The sequence below is a fragment of the Triturus cristatus genome, chromosome 2_1, assembly GCF_964204655.1.
Source record: "Triturus cristatus chromosome 2_1, aTriCri1.1, whole genome shotgun sequence".
In the NCBI taxonomy this organism is placed as follows: domain Eukaryota; kingdom Metazoa; phylum Chordata; class Amphibia; order Caudata; family Salamandridae; genus Triturus; species Triturus cristatus.
The window spans coordinates 817,641,148-817,668,404 of record NC_140581.1 but is presented as its reverse complement, the minus strand read 5'-3'; the positions used below and the strand labels follow the sequence as shown (position 1 = coordinate 817,668,404).

The 27,257-nt window shown below is 53.4% G+C and overlaps 1 protein-coding gene across 5 annotated transcripts in view; it reads left to right on the top strand.

The window, feature by feature from the left end:
* Positions 1 to 27,257, top strand: part of LOC146865911 (spindle assembly abnormal protein 6 homolog) — a 516,535-nt gene that overhangs the window by 170,828 nt on the left and 318,450 nt on the right. For all 5 annotated transcript variants that reach the window (XM_085632837.1, XM_085632841.1, XM_085632838.1 and 2 more), the window contains exon 4: positions 19,584 to 19,688. In XM_085632837.1, the coding sequence (XP_085488963.1) occupies positions 19,584 to 19,688 (105 nt within the window). The remainder of the gene's footprint in view (positions 1 to 19,583; positions 19,689 to 27,257) is intronic.

The window sequence follows — 27,257 nt, the reverse complement described above, 5'->3', positions numbered from 1 at the left end:
TGATGCCTCCGAGCATGGCATCGGGGCAGTCCTCTCCCAGGTAAATGACCAGGGTCTAGACCAGCCCGTGGCCTTCCTCAGCCGAAGGCTGTTGCCCCGGGAACAGAGATGGAGTACCATCGAGCGCGAGGCGTTCGCCGTAGTCTGGGCCCTCAAGAAACTACGCCCTTACCTGTTCGGCACCCATTTCAGGGTCCAAACCGACCATCGCCCCTTGCGATGGCTCATGCAGATGCGAGGAGAAAACCCCAAGCTTCTGCGGTGGTCAATCTCCCTCCAGGGGATGGATTTCACCGTGGAACATCGCCCTGGTACGGACCACGCCAACGCCGATGGCCTCTCCCGATTCTTCCACCTCAGCGAAGAGAACCCCCAAGAAGATGGGTAGTTCTCTCCAGCTTTCAGCTGGGGGGGACGCGTGTTAGACCCGGCCCTCGTAACATAGTCAGACCTGACCCCTGCACCTCACACCAGCCCCGAGCCCACGGCCTAGCCGATCCTTACCACCAGAACACACACACCCGACCCGGACTTCCCCCGTCCGTGGCCTTCCTCCTTCGGCCACCCCGGGCCCGCGTGCCCACTTCATGCACCAAGATGGCCGCCCGGCCCCAGCGCGACCCTAGCCTATAGGCGCCACTCCGGCTGGAGGACATCGCGCTCCCCTTGGGATGAGAAAGGGAGGAGCAGTTTCCATCACACCTCTGCGCTTCCCTGGGAAGGTGGGTTTCGATCGACCCGCCGGCCTCCCCGAGGGCTGGCTCCACGCCTGCTGGGTGTCTGGGGCTCCTCCCGACCCGGCCCTGAAAGGATCAAAGGACAATGGCAGGAAACCCCCAACAAGCGACCCCCAGGTGACAAGACCCCTGCCTGCACAGACTCCGGACATCAAAGAGGAGTCGTCCTATAACAAGGGGTGCTCTGGGACTGTCCGGCAGATTCGCCTTGGAAACACCTGAGCCCTGCTGAGTGACTCGCGGCTCCCTGAAGATCGTCAAACCTCCGAACTTGTGCCTGAGCCCTGCTGAGTGACTCGCGGCTCCCTGAAGATCGTAAGACCCCCGAACTTGTGCTTGAGCCCTGCTGAGTGACTCGCGGCTCCCTGAAGATCGTAAGACCTCCGAACTCGTGCTTGAGCCCTGCTGAGTGACTCGCGGCTCCCTGAAGATCGTAAGACCTCCGAACTCGCGCTCGAGCCCTGCTGAGTAACTCGCGGCTCCCACAGACTCTCTTGGTCCCGCCGGACCCCACGACGACAAGCGTATCCCCCAGCTCGAGGATTGTGAGCTGTGCGCCGGGTACGGTCCTGCATTTGATCCATACCCCCAAAGACTGTCCCGCTACCTCCTATCCCCCCTCCAAGACTTGGTGAGCCTGCGCTCTACTTGTATATATTTTGCCTTGCTGATCATAAAGATCCTACCACTCCGATCTGATAAAGATTTGCTCTTAAGAACTCCTCGTGTGGTGTCTCTCTGTCGTGTGGTGCCGAGTGTGCGATCCTAGATACAAGGTTCCTCCCATGAGGAGTCTCCCGCCAGTGCAAGGCTACGATACCTCGAGGGTGGGTCTCAGGGTAGTCAGGGCCCCCTCCGGGCCCCTCTGAGGTCGCCTTCTAACAATAATGCATAGGATCAGATGTATGGCATGGAATGTTGCAGGTCTTAATAATAGGAGTAAAAGACGACTTGTTACTGAAGAGCTAAATATGTACAAACCTCAGTTAGCTTTACTCTCTGAGACGCATATTACTTATAAAGATCGTAATCTTCTACGGCAACTAGGATATGATGTTATGGTCGGCTCAGAATGTAGTATCCCAACTAGAGGTGTTATTTTAAGACAGAAGAGATTAAATTTAGCAATAACTAAAACTAAGGTTGATAAAGCTGGGCGATGGGCCATTGCTCAAATATTATGGTATGGTAATACCTATACTTTTTGTGTATTCTACGGCTCAAATACTGATGACCCTTCTATTATAGATAGGCTAAATATAGAACTACTCGATAGTTGCGGAGAACTTATCTTAATGTGGGATTTTAACCTTATCATGGACTATAATATTGGCACTACTCGACATCAAGCATTTCGGAGGATGCGTAGATCTCGAGCTGCTATTATCGAACTAGGACGCATCCATAATATAAAAGATGCGTGGCGAACATTATATCCGTCTATTGCTGGTTTTACATACTATTCAGCACCTCATCAATTATGCTCAAGAATTGACATGGCCTGGGTATCAGATAATATTTTAGTGAATAGTTTTATGGAGATTTGCCCGAGAGTGGCCTCGGATCATAATCCAATTATACTATTGTTTACTATTCAACAGAATTGTCAAAAACCAAGTCCATTTACATTTCCACGGCATCTGTTGTCGAATAAGGATTATATCTCACAAATTAAAAGAACATTTAGCGGAGTTTATTATAATTAATTTAAACTCCGTCTCAATCAGTATAGTTTAGGATACGGTTAAAGCAAGTATACGGGGGTTCACACAACAGTATGTTTTAAATCAAAACTTACTTTATAAACTTGGATTGGATGCATTGGTTAATGCTGTAAATATATTAGAAAAACAATTGTCACAGGCATTGATACAGGGCATACCAAATGTAGCGGATATATGTCAAAAATTAGCCAGCTCAAAGCTTGATATTAAAATCAGGCTTATGGAGAAAAACGCGCACAGCTTACATAAATATCATCTCTCTCAATATGAGAGCGGAGACAGGATAGGTAAAATTCTCGCATACAAAGTTGCTGATGATAAGTCTAGAACTCTTATAAAAGAAATTAAGGGTCAAAATAATACGGTATATACTCAACCACAGCAGATCATTGAGCAATATGTTGTATTCTATAGGGCATTATACACTCCAGAAGAATATCCGGCCATGAATCAGATCCAAGAATATTTAGATACTAATTTAATTAAGGACAAGCAGATTGAAGGATTTGAGCTACTTTCTGCAAATATTACTGAGTCAGAGATCAGATTGGCTATTACTACGCTCCCCACTGGTAAAGCTGTTGGGGAGGATACTATCCCATTCGAAATTTACAAATTATGCTCAGAGGAACTTATACCTCCATTATCTACTGTGATGGGTAATATTGGAATTACTGGGAAGGCACCTGAATCTTGGAATACAACTAGGATCGTTTTTTTTCTAAAAAAAGGTAAACCAGGAGATCAATGTGGGTCATATAGACCCATTTCGCTTATTAATGCAGACGCTAACATTTTTGCTAAGGTACTGGCCACACGATTAGCTCCATATATACCTCACTTGGTGACCCCTCAACAACATGGCTTCGTCATGGGGAGAGATACTACTGCCCATATTAATATGGCCATTACTGCATTTGATGTGGCCAGGATTGGCCCCACCCTACTCGGTATGATACTTTTGGACGCCGAAAAGGCGTTTGACCGAATGGGGTGGGAATACCTCTGGTCAACATTGACTACTAGGGGCTTCAACTGTCAATACCTTAAATGGCTTCAGGCTTTGTATGATCACCCTAAGGCTAAGCTTAGCTATGCTGGGTTAACTTCAACCAGTTTTCCAATCTCCCGAGGAACACGGCAAGGGTGCCCTTTATCGCCCTTGCTATTTGCGTTATCTTTGGAACCTTTCCTTGCTGCTCTTCAAGCTCATCCCAACATCAGTCCTTTTGAACACGGCCAGAACTCGCTAAAAATTACGGCTTACGCCGATGATATAGCGATTTACACTACCAAAGTACCGGAAGCTATCATGGGTATCACTGAGGAGGCCAATAAATTTGGGTCTGTCTCTGGCTACAAACTTAACATACATAAAACACAAGTTATTATGAATTACAAGCCGTCGGTCCCGGTCACAAATATTTGCCGAACAGCTACTTATCTTGGTATTAAAATTTCTTCTAATATTAATGAAATAATTACTCTTAATTATGAGGCCCTTTTCAAAGAAACAGCTTTAACCTTAAAAAAGTGGCATAAGATCCCTCTCAGTATCATAGGTCGAATTAACTTAATCAAAATGAGTATACTACCTACATTTTTATATTTATTTAGGTCTATACCACTTTATGTCAATAACACGTACTTTAAACAACTAGATGGGATCTTTAGTAGCTATATATGGGGCTACAAGAAGGCTCGTAGATCAATTACTCTGCTTAAACTTTCGTATAACCAAGGCGGTCTTAATTTTCCTGATTTCAGATTATACTTTTTTTCAGCTTTTCTTAGCCGTCTTCGTAGTTTGTTCATTCGGAACAAGCATTCATATTTTTTCTATCAATTTTCGTTGGGAGAGGATTCTAATATGTTCTTAGCAAGAGTGAACGATCCAAACTACTTTAAGCGAGTTAAATTTAAGACTGTCAATAACAGTTCTAAAATCTGGCAACTAATCTTGACTAAATGTAATACGACCTTTTTTCATCCTCAACTATCTCTATGGGCGAACCGTGGTCTGCCAGGAATAATGATGGGTCATTCAGAGCGTGGAAAAATGCTGGAATAGAAACATTAGGGGATCTATATGGTAATGATGGTTTTCTGGCTTTTGAGACACTTAGACTACTCTATAAACTACCCGAAACTTCACGTTTTAAATATATTCAGATCCAAAGTTATCTCATACGTAAAATGAAGCTTTTAAATATTTCTGACTCTGATATCTGGAAATGTTTCTATTCCAGCAAGGTCCGATCACTCATCCGTATCGGATACGGTGTCTTAAACTCTTATAAATTAGATGATTGTGGGAAAATTGCTGAGAAATGGAGCTCTCGATTAGGCCTAAACATTACTGCTAACCAGATCTCTTCTGCTTTGTGCAATTGTTGGAAGGCGATCTCAGAGGAGCCCGGAGGGGGCCCTGACTATCCTGAGACCAACCCTCGAGGTATCGTAGCCGGGCACTGGCGGGAGACTCCTCAGGGGAGGAATCTCGTATCTAGGATCGTACACTCGGCACCACACGACAAGGAGAACAAATCTTTATCAAATCGGAGTCGTAGGATCTTCATGATCAGCAAGGCAAATATATACAAGTAGAGCACGGGCTCACAGAGTCTCAGGGAGGGTAGGAGGTAGCGGGACAGTATTTGGGGATATGGATCAAATGCAAGGGCGTACCCGGCGCACAGCTCACAATCCTCGAGCTGGGGGATACGCTTGTTGTCGTCGGGGTCCGGCGAACCCAGGAGAGTCTGTGGGAGCCGCGAGTCGCTCAGCAGGGCTCAAGCACAAGTTCGGAGGTCTTACGATCTTCAGGGAGCCGCAAGTCACTCAGCAGGGCTCAAGCACAAGTTCGGAGGTCTTACGATCTTCAGGGAGCCGCGAGTCACTCAGCAGGGCTCAAGCACAAGTTCGGAGGTCTTACGATCTTCTGGGAGCCGCGAGTCACTCAGCAGGGCTCAGGTGTTTCCAAAGGCGAATCTGCCGGATAGTCCCAGAGCACCCCTTGTTATAGGTCGACTCCTCTTTGATGTCCGGAGTCTGTGCAGGCAGGGGTCTTGTCACCTGGGGGTCGCTTGTCGGGGTTTCCTGCCAGTGTCTTTTGATCCTTTCAGGGCCGGGTTGGGAGGAGTCCCAGACACCCAGCAGGCATGGAGCCAGCTGTCGGGGAGGCCGGAGGGCCGATCGAAACCCACCTTCCCAGGGGAGCTCAGAGGTGCGATGGAAACTGCTCCTCCCTCTCTCATCCCAATGGGAGTGCGATATCCTCCAGCCGGAGTGGCGCCTCTAGGCCAGGGTCGCGCTGGGGACCGGGCGGCCATCTTGGTGCATGAAGTGGGCACGCTGGCCCGGTGTGGCCGAAAGGAGGAAGGCCACGGACGGGGAAGTCCGGGTCGGGTGTGTGTGTGTTCTGGTGGGAAGGATCGGCTAGGCCGTGTGCTCGGGGGCTGCCTGAGGTGCATGGGTCAGGATATGGTGCGCATGGACAGGGATGGCCATGCCATGAGGCCGGGTCTAACACGTGTCCCCCCCCCCCCAGCTGAAAGCCGGAGAGAACTACCCATCGTCTTGGGGGTTCTCTTCGCTGAGGCGGAAGAACCGGGAGAGGCCATCGACGTTGGCGTGGTCAGTACCAGGGCGATGTTCCACTGTGAAATCCATCCCCTGGCGGGAGATTGGCCACCGCAGTAGTTTGGGGTTTTCTCCTCGCATCTGCATGAGCCATCGCAAGGGGCGATGGTCAGTTTGGACTTTGAAATGGGTGCCGAACAGATAAGGACGTAACTTCTTGAGGGCCCAGACTACGGCGAACGCCTCGCGCTCGATGGTGCTCCATCTCTGTTCTCTGGGCAACAGCCTTCGGCTGAGGAAGGCTACGGGCTGGTCTAGGCCTTGGTCATTCACCTGGGACAGGACGGCCCCAATCCCATGCTCGGAGGCGTCTGTTTGCACCACAAACTCCTTGGAGTAGTCGGGGGCCTGGAGGACGGGGGCAGTGCACATGGCCGCTTTCAGGGCATCGAACGCCTCTTGGCAGGCAGAGGTCCACTGCACTTTCTTGGGTTGTTTCTTGGACGTGAGTTCCGTGAGGGGACCGACCAGGCTGCCGTACCCCCGGATGAATCTCCGGTAGTAGCCCGTGAGGCCCAGAAAGGCTCGGACCACTGTTTGGGTAGTGGGTGGTTCCCAGGCTATGATGGCATCGATCTTGGGCTGTAGAGGGGCGATCTGGCCGCTTCCGACCTGGTGCCCCAGGTAGACTACCGAACCTTGCCCATTCTGGCACTTGCTGGCTTTCACGGTGAGGCCTGCCTGGCGCAGGGCGGTTAGCACCCTCCGGAGGTGCTGGAGGTGCTCACTCCATTCAGAACTGAAAACTGCGATATCGTCTAGATAGGCAGCGCTGAACTGTTCCAGCCCGGCCAGGACTCTAGTTACCAGTCGCTGAAAGGTGGCCGGGGCATTTTTCATCCCGAAGGGCATCACGCGAAAGCGATAGTGCCCATCCGGGGTGGAGAAGGCGGACCGCTCCTTGGCTCCTTCTGTGAGCGCAATTTGCCAATAGCCGCAGGTGAGATCAAATGTGCTGAGGAACCGAGCAGCCCCGAGTCGGTCAATGAGCTCGTCGGCTCGGGGAATGGGGTGGGCATCGGCTCGGGTGACTTCATTGAGTCCCCGGTAGTCCATGCAGAAGCGGAGTTCTGGGGCGACACCGGGGGCAGCTGCTTTCGGGACCAGGACCACAGGGCTGGCCAAGGGACTGTCTGAGGGTTCGATCACCCCCAAGGTCAACATCTTCGAGACCTCGGCCTGAATGCAGGACCGGACTCGATCAGGGACTCGGTAGGCTCGGTGTTTCACCGGTGGGCTGTCTCCGGTGTCCACGTCATGGACACACCAGTCGGTGACTTGGGGGACCAGAGAGAATAGGTCGGAAAACTGCCCTAGGAGCTGGCGGCAATCCTCACGTTGCTGGGAAGTGAGGGATGGGGAGAGGTTCACTCCGTCTACAGAGCCATCCTTCTCTTTGGTACACAGGAGATCAGGGAGGGGATCCGACTCCTCTTCGGCCCCGTCATCGGTGGCCAGCAGGAGGCTCAGTTCCGTCCGCACAAAGTGAGGCTTGAGGAGGTTCACGTGAAGGACCCGGAGGGAGTCCCGGGGGGACTGGACGTCCACCAAGTACGTGACCTGGCTCTTCCGCTCAATCACTTTGAAGGGCCCGGTCCATTTATCCTGGAGGGCGCAAGGTTTCACGGGGGCCATGACCCATACCTGCTGGCCCGGCTGGAACTCGACCAGAGTGGCATTCTGGTCGTACCAGCGCTTCATCTCTTCCTGGCTCGCCTCCAGGTTGGCCTCGGCCAGCTCTCGGAACTTCCTAGTCTGGTTTAGGAGGGTCAGCACGTATCGGAACACATCTCGGGGGGGCCTCGGGGCGCCGCCTCCCACCCTTCCTTGACCAGGCTGAGGGGCCCCCGGACGGGGTGCCCGTAGAGTAACTCGAAGGGGCTGAACCCCAAGGATTTCTGGGGGACTTCTCGGTAGGCAAACAGGAGGCAGGGGAGCAGGACGTCCCACTTACGCCGGAGGGGCTCTTCTAGTCCCGCGATCATCCCCTTCAGAGTCCGGTTAAACCGCTCTACCAGGCCATTTCCTTGGGGGTGGTACGGGGTGGTGAACTTATAGGACACTCCACATTGTTGCCACAGGGACGTCATGTATTTGGAGATGAAGTTCGTCCTGCGATCGCTCACGACCTCGCGGGGAAAACCCATACGGGAAAAGATTCCCATCAACGCCCGGCCCATCACGGGGGCTGTGACGGTGCGCAGGGGTATGGCCTCAGGGTATCGGGTGGCATGGTCCACCAGGACGAGGATAAAGCGGTGACCTTGGGAGGTTGGGGGGTCCAGGGGCCCCACGATGTCGATCCCTACTCGTTCAAAAGGGGTACTGACGACAGGGAAGGGTTGGAGGGGAGCCTTGCGCTTTCCTCCGCTCTTCCCACTAGCCTGGCATGTGGGACAGGACTTGCAGTGGGCTTCTACATCCGCTTTCATTCTGGGCCAGTAGAAGTGAGTCACGAGGCGACTGTAGGTTTTGTCCTGGCCCAAGTGGCCTGCAAGGGGGACGTCGTGGGCCAAGCCCAGGAGGAGGTCTCGGAAGCGTAGGGGTACCACCAGCACCCGGGCGGATCCTAGCTCCACCGACTTCTGCTCGCTGTACAAAAGGTCATTTTCCCAATACACCCGGTGCGTTCCAGTTTGGTCGCCCGCGGCCTGGGCCGCTGCTTGTTGCCGGGGCCCGACCAGGGAAGGACAGGTAGCTTGCTCCCGGCAGAACTCCTCTTGGGAGGGGCCCCCCTCGTGTCGCCACTGGGCCAACTCGGGCAGATCGCCTAACTCGGGGACCTGTGCGGAGTCGGAAGGTGGGGGTTCGTCGCTGGCGACTGACCCTCCTTGTGGGGGGATGTGGGGGCCCTCGGCAGGGACCATCCTGCCTTCGGTGGTCGGGCGCCTTCGACTTCCCCAAGGGGGGTCAGTCGGGCTGCCATAGATCGGGTGGTGGCGCACACCCACTCAGGGAGACCCATCATCCCTAGGTGGGTCTTGCGCTCGACTTGTTTCCAGGGGGAACTTTCCAGGTCGTTCACTAGGAGACAGTCGACTGGCTGGGAGGTTCTCACTGCGACTTTCAGTTTACCGACCACCCCTCCCCATTCAAAAGGCACCAGGGCTACCTTACACAGACTTTCCGTATTGTCAGCGGAAATTACCGGGCAAAAGACGTTGGGGAGGACCTGATCTTCGTTGACTAAATGAATGAGGACACCGGTGATGCTGGCCCCGGTGTCACGAAGGGCCTCTACTTGGTGGCCATTGATCGTTACGAGCTGCCCATATTTCTTCGTGTTGGAGGGCAGGAGGCTTCCAAGGACCATTTCCCTATCTCCTAATGATGCTAGGGCCATGGCGGCGGGTTCCCACTCTACGGTCTCCTCAACCTCCTCCCCCAGTGCTACATTGGCTATCTGTCTAGCGGGGGGTGCTGTCGGGGTGATGTGTGGGGCCATGGGGCATTCAGGGTCGTTGGCGTAATGCCCGGGCTTCTGACAACGGAAACAAGTGATGGTCACCCGGTGCCCCCGTCTCCCGGGTGGGCCGGATACAGCTGGTGGGGGCGCCGGGAAAGGCGGAGGTTGGGTTTTCGGGGGACTGAACTGGGACTCTCTCTGCCCTCCCTGGTTCCCCCCCCCTCTCTGGCGGGGTGGTCCCTGACTGGCTCGGGGGTACTCTCCTACGGGGCCCCGGGAGACCCGGGTGTTGGTCCAGCGATCCGCCTCGACAGCCAGCTTCCTCGGATCCGTGAGCTTGCTGTCGAGCAGATGCTGGCGTAGTTCCACAAAGCAGTTCGCAGCCAGGTGTTCCCACAACATGAGGTCGGTTAGTTCATCTAGGGTGGTTACCTTGCTGCCCTTGATCCACCCATCGAATGCACGGCTGAAGAAGTTTACATACTCCACCCAGGTGGTGCCCGGGAACTTCCTGCAGTCCCGGAACCGGTGGCGGTACATCTCTGGGGTGAGGCCGTACCTTGTGAGGAGGGCCTCTTTCATGTGGTTGTAGGAGGTCTGCATGGAGGTTGGCAGGTCGAGTAGGGTGTCTCTCCCTTCGCTCAGAAATCGTCCCCACAACCCGGCCCCCCAATCCTTCTGCGGGACCCGATGGGAGGTCATGGCGACCTCGTATGCCCTGAACCACTGTTGGATGTCATCGTTTTTGTAGTATTCTTTGACCACATCCTTGGGAATGTGGACCTTCTGCTCCGCCGGGGAGGCCGCCTCTCGGTCTCCTGGGGGCCGCGCTTCTTCGCTTTTTGCTTTTAGCTCGATTTCCTTCAAGCTGCGTTCGTGCTCCAGTTGGAGTCTCCTTCCTTCGTGTTCCCGTTGGAGTTTCTTCTCTTCTAGTTCTCCTTGTACTCGCATCTGTTCCACTGCTAGTTTTTTCTCGGCTAATTTCAACTCGCCCTCGATTTTAAGTTTGGCAAATTCGAGTTCGTGATGGCGACTTCTCTCTCTGTCTGCGAGTTCCTCCGGGGATAGGCCCCCGTCTGGTATGAAGCTTCGCACCTGGTTGCTGCTGCGTTCTCCTTGGGAGGGTCTAGCTTCGTCGTGGAGCTCCACCGCTCCTTCTGGGCGGGGGGGCTCCAGAATCCACCCAAGCTTTTAGTGCCTTCTGCATATCTTCTTTGGTGTTGAGACCAGTGGTAGCGATTTTTAGTTCTTTGCAGAATTGCTTCAGTTCTCTGTGCGTGTACTCTTCCAGTTGTTCCGCCTGGAACACGGTACTGGTGTCGTTTTCTGTGAGAACCATGGCGTTTCCTTCTGCCATCTTTGTCGGTGGTGCGTCAGCCGTTCACGGTACGATCTCTAGATTATGGGCCCGAATCCCGTCGCTTGCCACCAATGTTGGAAGGCTATCTCAGAGGAGCCCGGAGGGGGCCCTGACTATCCTGAGACCAACCCTCGAGGTATCGTAGCCGGGCACTGGCGGGAGACTCCTCAGGGGAGGAATCTCGTATCTAGGATCGTACACTCGGCACCACACGACAGAGACGCCACACCGTGAGTTCTTAAGAACAAATCTTTATCAAATCGGAGTCGTAAGATCTTTATGATCAGCAAGGCAAATATATACAAGTAGAGCACGGGCTCACAGAGTCTCGGAGAGGGTAGGAGGTAGCGGGACAGTCTTTGGAGATATGGATCAAATGCAAGGGCGTACCCGGCGCACAGCTCACAATCCTCGAGCTGGGGGATACGCTTGTCGTCGTCGGGGTCTGGCGGGCCCAGGAGAGTCTGTGGGAGCCGCGAGTCACTCAGCAGGGCTCAAGCACAAGTTCGGAGGTCTTACGATCTTCAGGGAGCCGCGAGTCACTCAGCAGGGCTCAAGCACAAGTTCGGAGGTCTTACGATCTTCAGGGAGCCGCGAGTCACTCAGCAGGGCTCAAGCACAAGTTCGGAGGTCTTACGATCTTCTGGGAACCGCGAGTCACTCAGCAGGGCTCAGGTGTTTCCAAAGGCGAATCTGCCGGATAGTCCCAGAGCACCCCTTGTTATAGGTCGACTCCTCTTTGATGTCCGGAGTCTGTGCAGGCAGGGGTCTTGTCACCTGGGGGTCGCTTGTCGGGGTTTCCTGCCAGTGTCTTTTGATCCTTTCAGGGCCGGGTTGGGAGGAGTCCCAGACACCCAGCAGGTGTGGAGCCAGCCCTCGGGGAGGCCGGAGGGCCGATCGAAACCCACCTTCCCAGGGGAGCTCAGAGGTGCGATGGAAACTGCTCCTCCCTCTCTCATCCCAATGGGAGTGCGATATCCTCCAGCCGGAGTGGCGCCTCTAGGCCAGGGTCGCGCTGGGGACCGGGCGGCCATCTTGGTGCATGAAGTGGGCACGCGGGCCCGGTGTGGCCGAAAGGAGGAAGGCCACGGACGGGGAAGTCTGGGTCGGGTGTTTGTGTGTTCTGGTGGGAAGGATCGGCTAGGCTGTGTGCTCGGGGGCTGCCTGAGGTGCATGGGTCAGGATATGTGGTGCGGGGACAGGGATGGTCATGCCACGAGGCCGGGTCTAACAGCAATATAAATCGCTCTATTCACTCTTCTAGTTTAAGATTACAGCAATATAAAACTATTTGTCAGCTATATTATACTCCAGAAAGGCTTTCAAAATGGTCTAGCAACAGTACTAGCAATCAGCGGACTAGCTGCCCTAAATGCGATCTTATAGCTGCAAGTTTAGAACATATGCTGTTCACGTGTCCTGGACTTGCGGAATTTTGGCTTAATATAAAGCAGGGAATGGCTCTGATTATGCGTCGACCAATAACATTTGACATAACCACCGTACTGCTTGGTATCCAGACCTCCAATAACTTACAGGCAGACCCACAATCTGACCTTATAAATATTTTAATAGGATGTGCCAGATTGACTATTGCCCGAACTTGGATCTCAAGAAGTGCACCACATGTGATGGAATGGTGGACTCTTGTTAAAGAAATTTACATTATGGAATCCTCTCTTGCTAAGAACAGAGGAGTTACATCTTTACAGAAGATAGATAGAATCTGGGGGATCTTATCTACTTGAAGGAGTTGGAAGACAGCCCCCCCCTTTTTTTTTTTCTCTCTTCTTCTCCTTGTGTAGTCTGTACCTGCTGATGATCAATTACAAGTATTATATCTCTGATTTCTAATTTTGACATTTATACCCCGGCTTTGTAAGATTTATGTGATCCGTTATTGCATAATTTGCTTTGTAATTTCAAATGTTTTGCTGATCTGATTTCTTGTCATGATCTCAATAAAAAGATTTAAAAAAAAAAAAAAAAAAAAACAGAGTCTGAGATGGAGTGATGGGTAATGTGACTGTCAGGATTTGAGAGTAAGGAGACTATTCTGAAGATCTCCTTAGATTTATTTAAGGATGAAAGCATTTGTTTTGTAAAAAGAGGAGGATTTGGCTTGCAAGATTTACATTTTGTATTCTTTGTGGTGCTTTACATAGATTTCTTTTGCCTCTGAGGAATAGTTTTTCCACCATTTTCATTCACAATGGCGTAATTTGAGCTTGGCTAGTTTTAGGTTTTCTCTAAACCATTTAGAAGAATAGTGCATTCTAGCCTGTATTGACTTACATAAGGGGCATGGATATTACTGGCTGTCTTTAGCCAATCAGAGATCACTTTTCCATACAGGTCGATGTTATTTGAATCCTGCATGGTTTTTGCCAAAGACTTACAAAAGAGATTCAGATCAACCCCTGACGAACTACTAAATAAGATTCTCAGACAAGCTTGTGGTTTTTGCAGGGACAGATTGGTTAATGCAAATTTAATTAGATTGTGGTTGGTATACACACATGGGTAGACTATGAGTTTGGACAAAGACAGATCGGAGAGCTCATGCTGTTCGAGGTTTAAGCTGCTGAGGTGGTCAAAGAAGTCAGTGGATAATTGTCCTTCTTGGTCATCATTAGTCCAGTAGTTCAAGCGGCTGACCAATGGAATGCTTTTTGCATGGTTAGTGCAAAAGGAGGAGAACAGATGTGGTAAGTGCTGCATATAATCTGGTGGTCTATATGTGAGTAAGCATAAAAAAGAAGTTCTAGATTCTATCTTGATTACAAGGCTATCTTTTGACAGGAACTTTAACAAAGTTGGCCACCTTGTTCCATCACAAGATCGCAGACATCCACGACAGCTTTGACGCCATCACCACCCCAGCAACAGCCGACACCCCCGCTCCCATGACCACCACCCGCACCCACCGCCTGCTCGCCTGGACCAACATCAACGACAACGACACCCTCAAGTTCATGAACACCGTCCACTCCGGATCCCCGGAAGACCCCTGCCCACAGCACATCTTCAACAAAGCCAGCTGCACCATCGCACCCCACCTCCGGAAATCCATCAACATCTCCTTCGAGACAGCAACCTTCCTGGAGAGCTGGAAACACGCAGAGATCAACGCCTTAATAAAGAAACCCAAGGCGGACCCCAAGGACCTCAAGAACTTCCGACCCATCTCCATGCTCCCGTTCCCGGCGAAGGTCATCGAAAAGGCCGTCAACAAACAACTGACCAGCTTCCTCGAAGAGAACAACATCTTGGACCCGTCCCAGTCCGGGTTCCACAGCAACCAGAGCATCGAAACTGCCCTCATCGCCGCCACCGACGACATCAGGATCATGCTCGAGAACGGAGAAACCTCAGCTCTCATCCTCCTTGACCTGTCAGCAGCTTTCGACACAGTCTGCCACCGCACACTAAGAGCACGCCTCCAAGACGCTGGAATCCAAGAGAAGGACCTGGACTTGACCACCTCCTTCCTCTCCGGTAGAACCCAGAGCGTCCGACTCCCCCCTTCCGCTCTGAAGCCACCGAGATCATCTGCAGCGTACCCCAAGGCTCATCTCTCGGCCCAACGTTGTTCAACGTCTACATGGCACCGCTCGCCCACGTCGCCCGACAGCACGACCTAAACATCATCTCCTACGCCGATGACACCCAGCTGATCCTCTTGCTCACCAAGGACCCCCACACCACCAAAACCAACCTCCTCGAAGGAATGAAGGCAGTCACCGACTGGATGAGGAGCATCTGACTGAAGCTGAACTCGGACAAGACGGAGGTCCTCATCCTCGGCCTGGGGCGACTCCTGGTGGCCGACAGCACTAGGAGCACTCCCTACACCCACCAACCATGCACAAAACCTAGGGATCATCCTCAACTCCACACTCTCCATGACAAAGCAGGTCAACGCCGTCTCCTCCTCCTGCTGCAACACCCTCTGCATGCTTCGCAGGATCTTCAAGTGGATCCCCACCGAAACTAGAAGGACGGTCACCCAGGCCCTGGTCAGCAGTAGACTGGACTACGGCAACGCACTCTATGCAGGAGCCCCGGCCAAACTCCTGAAACTACTCCAACGCATCCAGAACGCCTCCGCACGCCTGATCCTCGACATCCCCTGCCACAGCCATATCACACCCCACCTGAAAGACCTGCGCTGTATCCCCATCAACAAGAGGATAACCTTCAAGCTCCTCACCCACGCACACAAGGCACTCCACGACACCGGACCAGCGTACCTCAACAGACGACTCGGCCTCTACACCCCCGCCCGCCAGCTCCGCTCCGCAGACCACGCCCTCACCACCGTCCCCCGAATCCGAAGAGTGACCGCCGGCAGCAGATCATTCTCCCACCTCGCCGCCAAGATGTGGAACACCCTCCCCATCTGCCTACGGCAGACCGAAGACCACCTAACCTTCAGGAGACTCCTCAAGACCTGGCTCTTCCCCCGAGCATGAGGACCGTGTGTCCCTCTACGCTGATGATATCCTTCTATATCTCGCCTCCCCGCGTAAATCACTGATCGTCCTAGTTGATGTTTTGCGCTCATTCGGTCGCAACTCAGGCCTCGTCATCAACTGGGCGAAATCCTGTGTATATGTGCTTGCCGGGGAGGCTCCGGTCCTACCACGGGACTGTCCGATCCAGATTGCCCCCCAGGGGTTTCGGTACCTGGGTATATATATTACTCTGGACCCGGAGGCCCGCTACGAGCGGAATTTGCTGCCCCCCCTCCAGCGCTTGAAGGAGGACGTGGTGCGTTGGCGGCGTCTGCCGCTTTCGCCGCTCGGCCGAGCGGCCTTGTTTAAGATGATGTCGTTGCCGCGCTTTCTGTACGCTCTCCAGAACACTATGGATCTGGTTCCGGCGCGCTACTTCCGAGAGGTGGAGAGTTTGCAGCGTCGCCTGTTCTGGGACGGGAGGCCACGTATTGCCTTGGCTAAATTGACGCTCCCGTGGTACGATGGGGGGGGTTGCCCTCCCGGATATTAAGCGGTATTACTGGGCCTCCCAACTAGCTGCGATTAATCATGGCCTTTACGGGCCCGCCCTGAACCCGGCATTTGAAATGGACAAGATGCTCCTGCCCGGTGGCGACTACAATCGAGCGCTCTACTCTGGCGCGCCGGACCCTCGCCTGACGGGACCGACGCGTGTCATGGTGCGTGTATGGCACGCGGCTAACGCAGCTATGGGGTGGAAGGACCGTTTGACCCGGGCGTCACCGCTATATGCGTCGGCGAGGTTGGGCTCCCTGTGGACCTCGAAGGGCTTCGAGAAATGGGACACGATCGGCATCAGCACAGTGGGAGATCTCTGGACGAGGGGGGGATTCAAAACTTTCGAGACGCTGCAGACGGAGTTTCAGTTGCAAGGCAGTGAGCACTTCCGGTACTTACAAGTCCGCCACGCGCTGGGCTCCGTCTTCCCGGATGTCGCGTCCATCCCGGAGTCTTCCCCCCTGGAGGACAGAGTGCTGGATGGCCATGTCCCAGACAGCACGATCTCCCTTATATATAAAAAACTGATCAACGACCGATCGGGCCTGCTGACTGGCCTCCGCGAGGCCTGGGTTGCCGATGGGCTGGAGTTGGACGACGAGGACTGGATGTCCGCGGTGGCCTCTCCGAAGGAGGTGGCCATCCCGGCTCGCCTTCGCTTCGTCCAGCTTAAGATCCTCCACCGGGTTTACGTGACGGGGCCAAGGCTTCTACGTATGGGCTCTGCTGAGGATGGACTGTGTAAGCGTGGCTGTGGTGCTTTGGCAACTTTCTTGCATATTCTGTGGGAATGCCTAAAGGTGGAGCGATTCTGGCGTGGTGTGCACGAGGTCCTGCGAGTGGTTACGCGTGTCGTGCTGTTGCCTGAAGCGAGGAGATGCTTGCTGAATGTGTGGGAGCCAACTGACTACTCGGTTCCGCAGACGCGGTGGGTGACTCTGGGATACATGATAGCTAAGCGTGACATTGCTCAATTGTGGGGATCCCAGAGGCCTCCGGCGGTGTCGGCCTGGAAAGAACACATGGATTGGTGTATGTTTCGTGAAAAGGTGGTGTATGTTGCGAGGGGTAAGCCTGGGGCGTGGGTGAAAATCTGGGGCCCCTGGAACGCCTATCGCGGGGGTATTTGCGAGCCGCCGCTGCTGCCGGCTGCCTCACCAGCTCCGTCCCCCTAGCCGACCCCCTCCCCCAGCCATGGGCACGTGGTTCCCTAGTCCCTGATCTGTTCTCATTCCCCTCTTCAGAGTTTGGCGATTGGTTGGGGTCCCCCACTTAAGGAGCGCGTGCTGTCACTTGGGATTGCGGGTTGCCTTGCGGGTGTGGTTGTTTTTGTGTTGTTGTGTTTCGACAAAAGGAAACCGTATTGTGGGTCTGGAGTTATGTGGCCTGCACTACTGATATCTCCTGATTTACCCTTTTTACACCGCCAAGAGATTTTCTGTATGTATGTCATATGCTTCTGCCACTCTAGCGGCCGGCCAGGCGGTTGTAGGCCCATACTTGTAACTATTTGAGATTGCAATAAACGGTTTCAAAAAAAAAAAAAAAAAAAAAAAAAAGACCTGGCTCTTCGAACAGTAGCAGCATTCCCCTCCCCGGCGCCTTGAGACCCTCACGGGTATGTAGTGCGCTTTGCAAATGCTATGATTGATTGATTGATTGATTGATTGATTGATTGATTGATTCAAAGTTAGTTTAGTGAATCTGAGATGGGTCTTTTTCCCTGCAACTGCCCCGCCTTCTGTTTTACCAGCTGGTCAGTTTGTTTGAAGAATATTGTAGTTGTCTGGTAGGGCGGCAAGGATATATTGGGTGACTCTTCGGTGAGCCTTGTTTCAGTCAATAGTAGAAGGTCTGGTCATTCAGAGTCTAGTATGTTGAAGATCTCGGTTTGGTGTTTCACCATGGAGCCAGTGGTTAAATAGATGATTGTTAACTGATTGGTCTTGGGGCCGTGTTGCTGGTTTTAGTAGTTGTGTTACGGGTAATGATCCTTTAGTTTCAGTGAAATGGAGCATTATGGTGTTGTTTTTTGAGAGTCCTAATTTGTATAATTTTTGAAGGAGTAACATGTCTAGTTTGTAGCTTGTCGAGTGGAGATTTTAATTTCGTTAGGTGACTAAGTGATAGACTGGGCATAGTGGCTGGCCCCTCGCGGACACTTAAGGGCTCAGACGAGCTTGTCTGCTAAGGTTTAAAATATTATGGACACAAATGCAGTCCAAGTAATGACATCATTTTAGTGAGTTGTTTTTACATCTGGTTTGAGTGTGCAGCTGTGTGCAAGTTTTACTGTTCTCAATTCTTTTTAAATATACATAGACTGAGCTTGGCTTCACCAAGAGAAATATCACGCTTTTACCTTATGCTGTTATATATTTAATTTCTTTGCAAGATATAATTAGTGCATTTGTATGGATCACAGAAGGTAAGTTTTAATACATTTTAAAACAATTAGTTCCAGCATAGAGATGTCTTTTTTGCAGAATGATAAGATTGTTCTAAATTTGGTGAATAAACAGTGGTTATAGTTTGACCATTTACCCTAGTCAATCGACTCCATTCACTTAAAATAAGGTGTGCCCCTGTTGGGAATATGTCAGGGAAATATTAGCCCATTGGCATCCCAGATCAACATTAGGTCGCCCTACCTTCCCCTCCTCCAGACCGCCGACCATATTATGAGTTGAAAATGTGCAACTTGTAATACGGTGGGCGGTTCTTTGGCTGTTCCCATGGTAGTGCCTTGAAACCAGGCACTGCAATGGGATTGGCCAAAAAGATCCAACATGGCATGGGCGGTGACGCCCATGCCATGCTGGAACTGGGGGGAATGCAAACAGGGGGGCACATGTTATGCCCCCCTGAAACACTCCCCATGGCGTGGGTATCATGGGGGCCTGTAGTGTCCCCTTTGTTCTTGCACCACCAGCTTTTTCAGCAGGATTCCGCCATGAAAAGGCTGTCAGTGCAATAACTCAAAATATGCTGAGCGGGACTGCGCCAGTCACTGCTCAGCATAATGTGTGGTGGCGCTCCTGCGCCACCGCCAGGGAACAACTGTTTCCTGGCACAGCAGGCAGTCTACAGCAGATACAACTTTGTAAGTCATAATCTGCACAACAGTGGCTACCACTCCTGCACCAATCAGGCCCTTAGTGTATTCATAGAGTGTCATCAATTATAATAGACATAGCCCCTACTCATACCACCTTGCCCTTATCTCCTAGGAGTTACCCATGCCTCTTCCCAATTGTTTAATCATACAGCCTTGAATCATTAGTTCGGCTATCACATAGCGATAGGGCCATTGTCATTTGGTTGTCTGTTTCTTGCATCATTTCACTTCCAGGAAGTGCTTTCATTAGAATGTGGGAGGGACTATTTTACATATGAAAAGTGCACTCAGTCGTCATGCTGTTTGTCACATTCAGGTCCTTATTTCATATAAATTCTATAGAGAAAGCAATTCTTTGTTGCTACTTATTCATCCCATCATAGGCAAAGCCAGTAGTGAATACTTTGATGTCATAAACAGCATTTGTTCAATGCAATACATTTAAGAAGCATTTTCAGTGCCTCTGTTTATATGCATCTGTGCCTTACCGCCAGACCTCTTGACTTTGTCAATGAGTGTTCTATTTCTATTCTATGTTCTTATTCCTTCATATTTGATGTTGCATCTTTTAATTTCAGTTTAAAGAACCAGCAAGGACTACTCGTAGATTTTTCAGCATTTCCTCAGAGGTTCATAGATCTTTTAGAACAATGCATTTCTGAACAAGAAAAACAAGTACCTCGGTAAGTAAAACTAAGCACAATTGTAATCAAATACATCTCCAGTTTACCAGTTACTGAATTTGGAACTAAGACATATTTTTTTAAAACCTTAGAGAACACAATATCACCTGTTCATCTGCTCTTTTTTAGGGCTTATCAGAAAGTGCATGCACTGTCTCATTGTTTCCTTTGTTTTCTAATAGTGTGCTTAGATGCTTTTGATTGGTTGGCTTCATTTTAACTCCCATTTGCTTGCTTCTATACTGTACAGGTGCCTACGGCTTTCTTCTTATTTGTGTGTTTGTCTCTTCCTTGGAGCATGGAAGCATTACTTGTGTCCTTTTACTTCTCAATTTTTATGTTCTACTTTTTTCTTTGTATTTAAGCACTTTCACAAAGTGTTTTGCTGACTGCCTCATGTACTTGTAGCCTGCTCTGTGTTCCTCCCTAATTTCCCTGTCTTGCCTGCCACCCCAACCACCCTCCCTCATGTCCATGTTGCTTATGCCCACCATCTCCCAACCTTACTTTGTCAGTGTTGCTTGTCCCCATCATCTGCCCTCCCTCCGTCTGTGCTGCTTGCCCCCACCTGCCCTCCCTCCTTCTGTGCTGCTTGCCCCCACCTGCCCTCCCTCCTTCTGTGCTGCTTGCCCCCACCCGCCCTCCCTCCTTCTGTGCTGCTTGCCCCCACCCGCCCTCCCTCCTTCTGTGCTGCTTGCCCCCACCCGCCCTCCCTCCTTCTGTGCTGCTTGCCCCCACCCGCCCTCCCTCCTTCTGTGTTGCTTGCCCCCACCCGCCCTCCCTCCTTCTGTGTTGCTTGCCCCCACCCGCCCTCCCTCCTTCTGTGTTGCTTGCCCCCACCCGCCCTCCCTCCTTCTGTGTTGCTTGCCCCCACCCGCCCTCCCTCCTTCTGTGTTGCTTGCCCCCACCCGCCCTCCCTCCTTCTGTGTTGCTTGCCCCCACCCGCCCTCCCTCCTTCTGTGTTGCTTGCCCCCACCCGCCCTCCCTCCTTCTGTGTTGCTTGCCCCCACCCGCCCTCCCTCCTTCTGTGTTGCTTGCCCCCACCCGCCCTCCCTCCTTCTGTGTTGCTTGCCCCCACCCGCCCTCCCTCCTTCTGTGTTGCTTGCCCCCACCCGCCCTCCCTCCTTCTGTGTTGCTTGCCCCCACCCGCCCTCCCTCCTTCTGTGTTGCTTTCCCCCCACCCGCCCTCCCTCCTTCTGTGTTGCTTTCCCCCCACCCGCCCTCCCTCCTTCTGTGTTGCTTTCCCCCACCCGCCCTCCCTCCTTCTGTGTTGCTTTCCCCCACCCGCCCTCCCTCCTTCTGTGTTGCTTTCCCCCACCCGCCCTCCCTCCTTCTGTGTTGCTTTCCCCCACCCGCCCTCCCTCCTTCTGTGTTGCTTTCCCCCACCCGCCCTCCCTCCTTCTGTGTTGCTTTCCCCCACCCGCCCTCCCTCCTTCTGTGTTGCTTTCCCCCACCCGCCCTCCCTCCTTCTGTGTTGCTTTCCCCCACCCGCCCTCCCTCCTTCTGTGTTGCTTTCCCCCACCCGCCCTCCCTCCTTCTGTGTTGCTTTCCCCCACCCGCCCTCCCTCCTTCTGTGTTGCTTTCCCCCACCCGCCCTCCCTCCTTCTGTGTTGCTTTCCCCCACCCGCCCTCCCTCCTTCTGTGTTGCTTTCCCCCACCCGCCCTCCCTCCTTCTGTGTTGCTTTCCCCCACCCGCCCTCCCTCCTTCTGTGTTGCTTTCCCCACCCGCCCTCCCTCCTTCTGTGTTGCTTTCCCCACCCGCCCTCCCTCCTTCTGTGTTGCTTTCCCCTACCCGCCCTCCCTCCTTCTGTGTTGCTTTCCCCTACCCGCCCTCCCTCCTTCCGTGTTGCCCTCCCTCCTTCTGTTTTGCTTTCCCCCACCAGCCCTCCCTCCTTCCATTTTGCTTTCCCCCACCCGCCCTTCCTCCTTCCGTTTTGCTTTCCCCCACCCGCCCGCCCTCCCTCCTTCTGTTTTGCTTTCCCCAACCCGCCATCCCTCCTTCTGTTTTGCTTTCCCCCACCCGCCCTCCCTCCTTCTGTTTTGCTTTCCCCCACCCTCCCTCCCTCCTTCTGTTTTGCTTTCCCCCACCTGCCCTCCCTCCTTCTGTTTTGCTTTCCCCCACCCGCCCTCCCTCCTTCTGTTTTGCTTTCCCCCACCCGCCCTCCCTCCTTCTGTTTTGCTTTCCCCCACCCGCCCTCCCTCCTTCTGTTTTGCTTTCCCCCACCCGCCCTCCCTCCTTCTGTTTTGCTTTCCCCCACCCGCCCTCCCTCCTTCTGTTTTGCTTTCCCCCACCCGCCCTCCCTCCTTCTGTTTTGCTTTCCCCCACCCGCCCTCCCTCCTTCTGTTTTGCTTTCCCCCACCGCCCTCCCTCCTTCTGTTTTGCTTTCCCTCACCAGCCCACCCTCCTTCTGCTTAGCTTGCCCCCACCCGCCCACCCTCCTTCTGCATAGCTTGCCCCCACCCGCCCACCCTCCTTCTGCATAGCTTGCCCCCACCCGCCCACCCTCCTTCTGCATAGCTTGCCCCCACCCGCCCACCCTCCTTCTGCATAGCTTGCCCCCACCCGCCTTCTGCGTAGCTTGCCCCCCCACCCGCCCACCCTCCTTCTGTGTAGCTTGCCCTCCACCCGCCCACCCAGTTTCTGCGTAGCTTGCCCCCCCCACCCGCCCACCCTCCTTCTGCGTAGCTTGCCCCCCCCCACCCGCCCACCCTCCTTCTGCATAGCTTGCCCCCACCCTCATTCTGCGTAGCTTGCCCCAACCCACCCACCCTCCTTCTGCATAGCTTGCACCCACCCGCCCACCCTCCTTCTGCATAGCTTGCCCCCACCCGACCACCCACCTTCTGCATAGCTTGCCCCCACCCGCCCACCCTCCTTCTGTGTAGCTTGTCCCCACCCGCCCACCCTCCTTCTGTGTAGCTTGTCCCCACCCGCCCACCCTCCTTCTGTGTAGCTTGTCCCCACCCGCCCACCCTCCTTCTGTGTAGCTTGTCCCCACCCGCCCACCCTCCTTCTGTGTAGCTTGTCCCCACCCGCCCACCCTCCTTCTGTGTAGCTTGTCCCCACCCGCCCACCCTCCTTCTGGGTTGCTTGCGCCCACCCTCCTTCTGCGTTGCTTGCGCCCACCCTCCTTCTGCGTAGCTTGCCCCCACCCTCCTTCTGCGTAGCTTGCCCCCACCCGCCCACCCTCCTTCTGCATAGCTTGCCCCCACCCGCCCACCCTCCTTCTGCATAGCTTGCCCCCACCCGCCCACCCTCCTTCTGCATAGCTTGCCCCCACCCGCCCACCCTCCTTCTGCATAGCTTGCCCCCACCCGCCCACCCTCCTTCTGCATAGCTTGCCCCCACCCTTCTTCTGTGTAGCTTGCCCCCACCTGCCCTCCTTCTGCGTAGCTTGCCCCCACCCGCCCACCCTCCTTCTGCGTAGCTTGCCCCCACCCGCCCACCCTCCTTCTGCGTAGCTTGCCCCCACCCGCCCACCCTCCTTCTGCGTAGCTTGCCCCCACCCGCCCACCCTCCTTCTGCGTAGCTTGCCCCCACCCGCCCACCCTCCTTCTGCGTAGCTTGCCCCCACCCGCCCACCCTCCTTCTGCGTAGCTTGCCCCCACCCGCCCACCCTCCTTCTGCGTAGCTTGCCCCCACCCGCCCACCCTCCTTCTGCGTAGCTTGCCCCCACCCGCCCACCCTCCTTCTGCGTAGCTTGCCCCCACCCACCCACCCTCCTTCTGCTTAGCTTGCCCCCACCCACCCACCCTCCTTCTGCTTAGCTTGCCCCCACCCACCCACCCTCCTTCTGCTTAGCTTGCCCCCACCCACCCACCCTCCTTCTGCTTAGCTTGCCCCCACCCACCCACCCTCCTTCTGCTTAGCTTGCCCCCACCCACCCACCCTCCTTCTGCTTAGCTTGCCCCCACCCACCCACCCTCCTTCTGCTTAGCTTGCCCCCACCCACCCACCCTCCTTCTGCTTAGCTTGCCCCCACCCACCCACCCACCCTCCTTCTGCTTAGCTTGCCCCCACCCACCCACCCACCCTCCTTCTGCTTAGCTTGCCCCCACCCACCCACCCTCCTTCTGCTTAGCTTGCCCCCACCCACCCACCCACCCTCCTTCTGCTTAGCTTGCCCCCACCCGCCCACCCTCCTTCTGCTTAGCTTGCCCCCACCCGCCCACCCTCCTTCTGCTTAGCTTGCCCCCACCCGCCCACCCTCCTTCTGCTTAGCTTGCCCCCACCCGCCCACCCTCCTTCTGCTTAGCTTGCCCCCACCCGCCCACCCTCCTTCTGCTTAGCTTGCCCCCACCCGCCCACCCTCCTTCTGCTTAGCTTGCCCCCACCCGCCCACCCTCCTTCTGCGTAGCTTGCCCCCACCCGCCCACCCTCCTTCTGCGTAGCTTGCCCCCACCCGCCCACCCTCCTTCTGCGTAGCTTGCCCCCACCCACCCGCCCACCCTCCTTCTGCGTAGCTTGCCCCCACCCGCCCACCCTCCTTCTGCATAGCTTGCCCCCACCCGCCCACCCTCCTTCTGCATAGCTTGCCCCCACCCGCCCACCCTCCTTCTGCATAGCTTGCCCCCACCTGCCCACCTTCTGCGTAGCTTGCCCCCACCCGCCCTCCCTCCTTCTTCGCTGCTTGCCCCCACCCGCCCTCCCTCCTTCCTCGCTGCTTGCCCCCACCCGCCCTCCCTCCTTCCTCATTGCTTGCCCCCACCTGCCCTCCCTCCTTCTTTGTTGTTTTCCCCCACCCGTCCTCCCGCCTTCTGTGTTGGAAGTCCTTTCTAAATTGGGGCAGTGATGGTAATTGCCTGAGGTGGCGAGGAAGGGTGTTCCAGGTCTTTGCTGTGAGGAAGTAGAAGAATCTTCCTCTGTCTGTGGTTTGCAGGTATGTAGGTAGCCAGGGCCAGTTGGACATAGCAGAGGTCTCTGGTGTGTGCGTGAAATAAGAGGTGGTGGGTGAGATATGCAGGTCCCGTGTCGTGTAGGGCTTTTTTAGGTGTGTGTGAGGAGCTTGAAGGTAATTCTTTTGTTGACAGGGAGCCAGTGGAGGTCTCTTATGTGGCTGCAGTGGGGGATGTTTAGGATAAGTCTGGTAGAGGCGTTCTGGATGTTTTTCAGTTTCTTGTATAGTTTCTGGCTGATACTCACATAGAATGCATTGCCGTAGTCGATTATTGCTGCTTACGAGTGCATGGGTGACTGTTGAATTTGCCTAGGTGGGGATCCACTTGAAGTTCTTTTGAAAGAGGTGTAGCATGTGGAAGCAGGATGATGAGACCGCGTTGATATGGCGGCTCATGGTGAGCAAGAATTCCAGGATGATGCCATGGTTCCATGCATGGTCTGTGGGTGTGTGCTGCAGGCCATGAGGAGTTGTCCCAGGCGGAGGGGGTGAAGCCCATGAGGACTTGAGTCTTCTCTGAGTTGAACTTGAGGCAGCTGTCCTCCATTCAAACGGCGGCAGCTTCATCCAATCATGAAAGTTGTTCCTGGCGACTGAGGTTTCTTTCGTTAGGGAGAGAATGAGCTGGATGTTGTCAGCGTAGGAGACTATGTTGAGTCTGTAGTTCCTGACGATGGCTACAACAGGGGCCATGTCGATGTTTAAAAGTGTGGAGCTCAGGGAGGAGCCCTGAGGCACTCTGCAGCTGATCTCTGTGGGATCTGAGAGGAACAGAGGTAGTCTGACTCCCGGTTTTCGAATGGTGAGGAAAGAGCAGATCCAGTCCGGGGCTTTGTTGCGGATGCCGGCGTTGTGGAGTCTTTTTGCATAGGGTGTGGTGAGAAGCTGTATAGAAGTAAGCCCGGTGAGTAATTCTGCTCCGTCAGCGGAGTTTTCCCTACTTCGCGCTCTGTTGAGAACATGGAGTTCAGGCAAAACTCCAAATCCATGGCAGAGCGGAATTAGCTGGCCCCTTCAACCTCCCTAATATAATTATAATTTAAAAAAAGGCACTTCCCTGCTGTGGCTGCCACCTCCTCACCATGGTCTCTCTCTTCTTCCTTGTCCTCACCGTCCTCGTCCATGGAAACCCCTACGTTGTACATCTTGCACAGAGTATGAGCACAGCCACACTGAGTAATAGCACAGACCTGTGGGGTCTGTGCTAGGAGCCTGTGCTATCACTCAGCGTGGATGTGCTCATACTCTGCATGGGGTGCAAAGCAGGGAATGTAGTGTGGAAGCTTAGTAAAAGGGAAATTGTTGATTATGGGGTCGGGGCATGCAGTTTCACCGGCCACCACAGATGTGATTCTGAATCGTTTCAGAGCACTTATTTTGTCAACCTCTGGGGGATGACTTGCTATATATGTCCTCCTTGGATTCCAAATTGGTATCTACTGCAAATGGTGTATTACCCTACTATGAGCCTGAGTTATAGTTAGAAGCAGTAGTAGCTCTGTGGGTTCCAGATTTTCCAGGTGCTTAAACACTGGGCTCAAATATACATTCCAGAATAATCAGCTGTTAAAAACATGAAGATCTTGCTGCAAAAGCAGCCTGAGCTTTGCTCACAACCAGCAGCTGAATCCTTCAACAGGCGGGGAGGAGCAGTCAAGCTCTCCCTCCCCCCACCAGCCTACCCTGCCCTTATACTGTCCCCACCTCATCCGCTGCCAAGCACAGACTCCTTATTTTCATTTATCAACTACTCAGACCAGGTAGTAAGAAGGAGTGTTACCTCATAGAACAAGGAATTCCATGTGGAATCTGATCCAGAAAAGTCAGGGCGACATGGCTATTGTCTAGTCTAGTCCATGGGGATTGACTTGTATCTGCACAGCACTGGTGGGGTGTTATTGCACATTATAAGTGTTCAGGCTTGTGGAGTTTCGACCCCACCAGTGTAGTACAATTTATTATCGGGCCCTTAGCCTACAAACATTCTCCAAAATATCAATCAAATCTGTTTTAATAGCACTAACTTGCTTTTATTTTGCACTTCATACTGTATCTCTTTAGTTCCTAAGTGCCGTAAATAAAAAATGTTACTATTACAAAATTCAATTGTACTCAATTTATTGAAGTCAGAAGGGTAATTCAGAACTGCCAGAATTCAAAATCATGACCTGAAGTTTGGGTAGATCACAGAAGCGAGCATTTGACTCAAGCATTTCACCCTAACTGCTACTCTTTTTAGGTCGAGCCTGGCACTGCTTGCGCTGCCCCACGAAGCATGCTGTAATCAAGGTAGGGACTTGATGGTCCGCCCACATTTTTCATTGGCTTGTGTCATTGTCCACTGTAAACTGTGGCTGTTCTTTGGTCAATAGGCTTAGTAGTCCCTCCTCAGTACCACCTTGTCTCATTTTGTAACCTCCCATGGTGCACCACCTGTTACGAGTGTTGTTACTCGGTAGGCTTTAATTACAGCCTCCGAGCACTATTTTCGCAAATAGTAATAGGTAATTGTTATTGTAAATGACAATGCCTTTTATTTATCTGTTTTAAAAACAACACATAAATAAAAGGCATTGTCATTTACTATGCCAATAGCTCAAAACTCTCGTGAATGTGAGACGTATTGCATTGAAAATGCTCGTTTTTAAATGATGGGCTGGCCGAAGTCAGT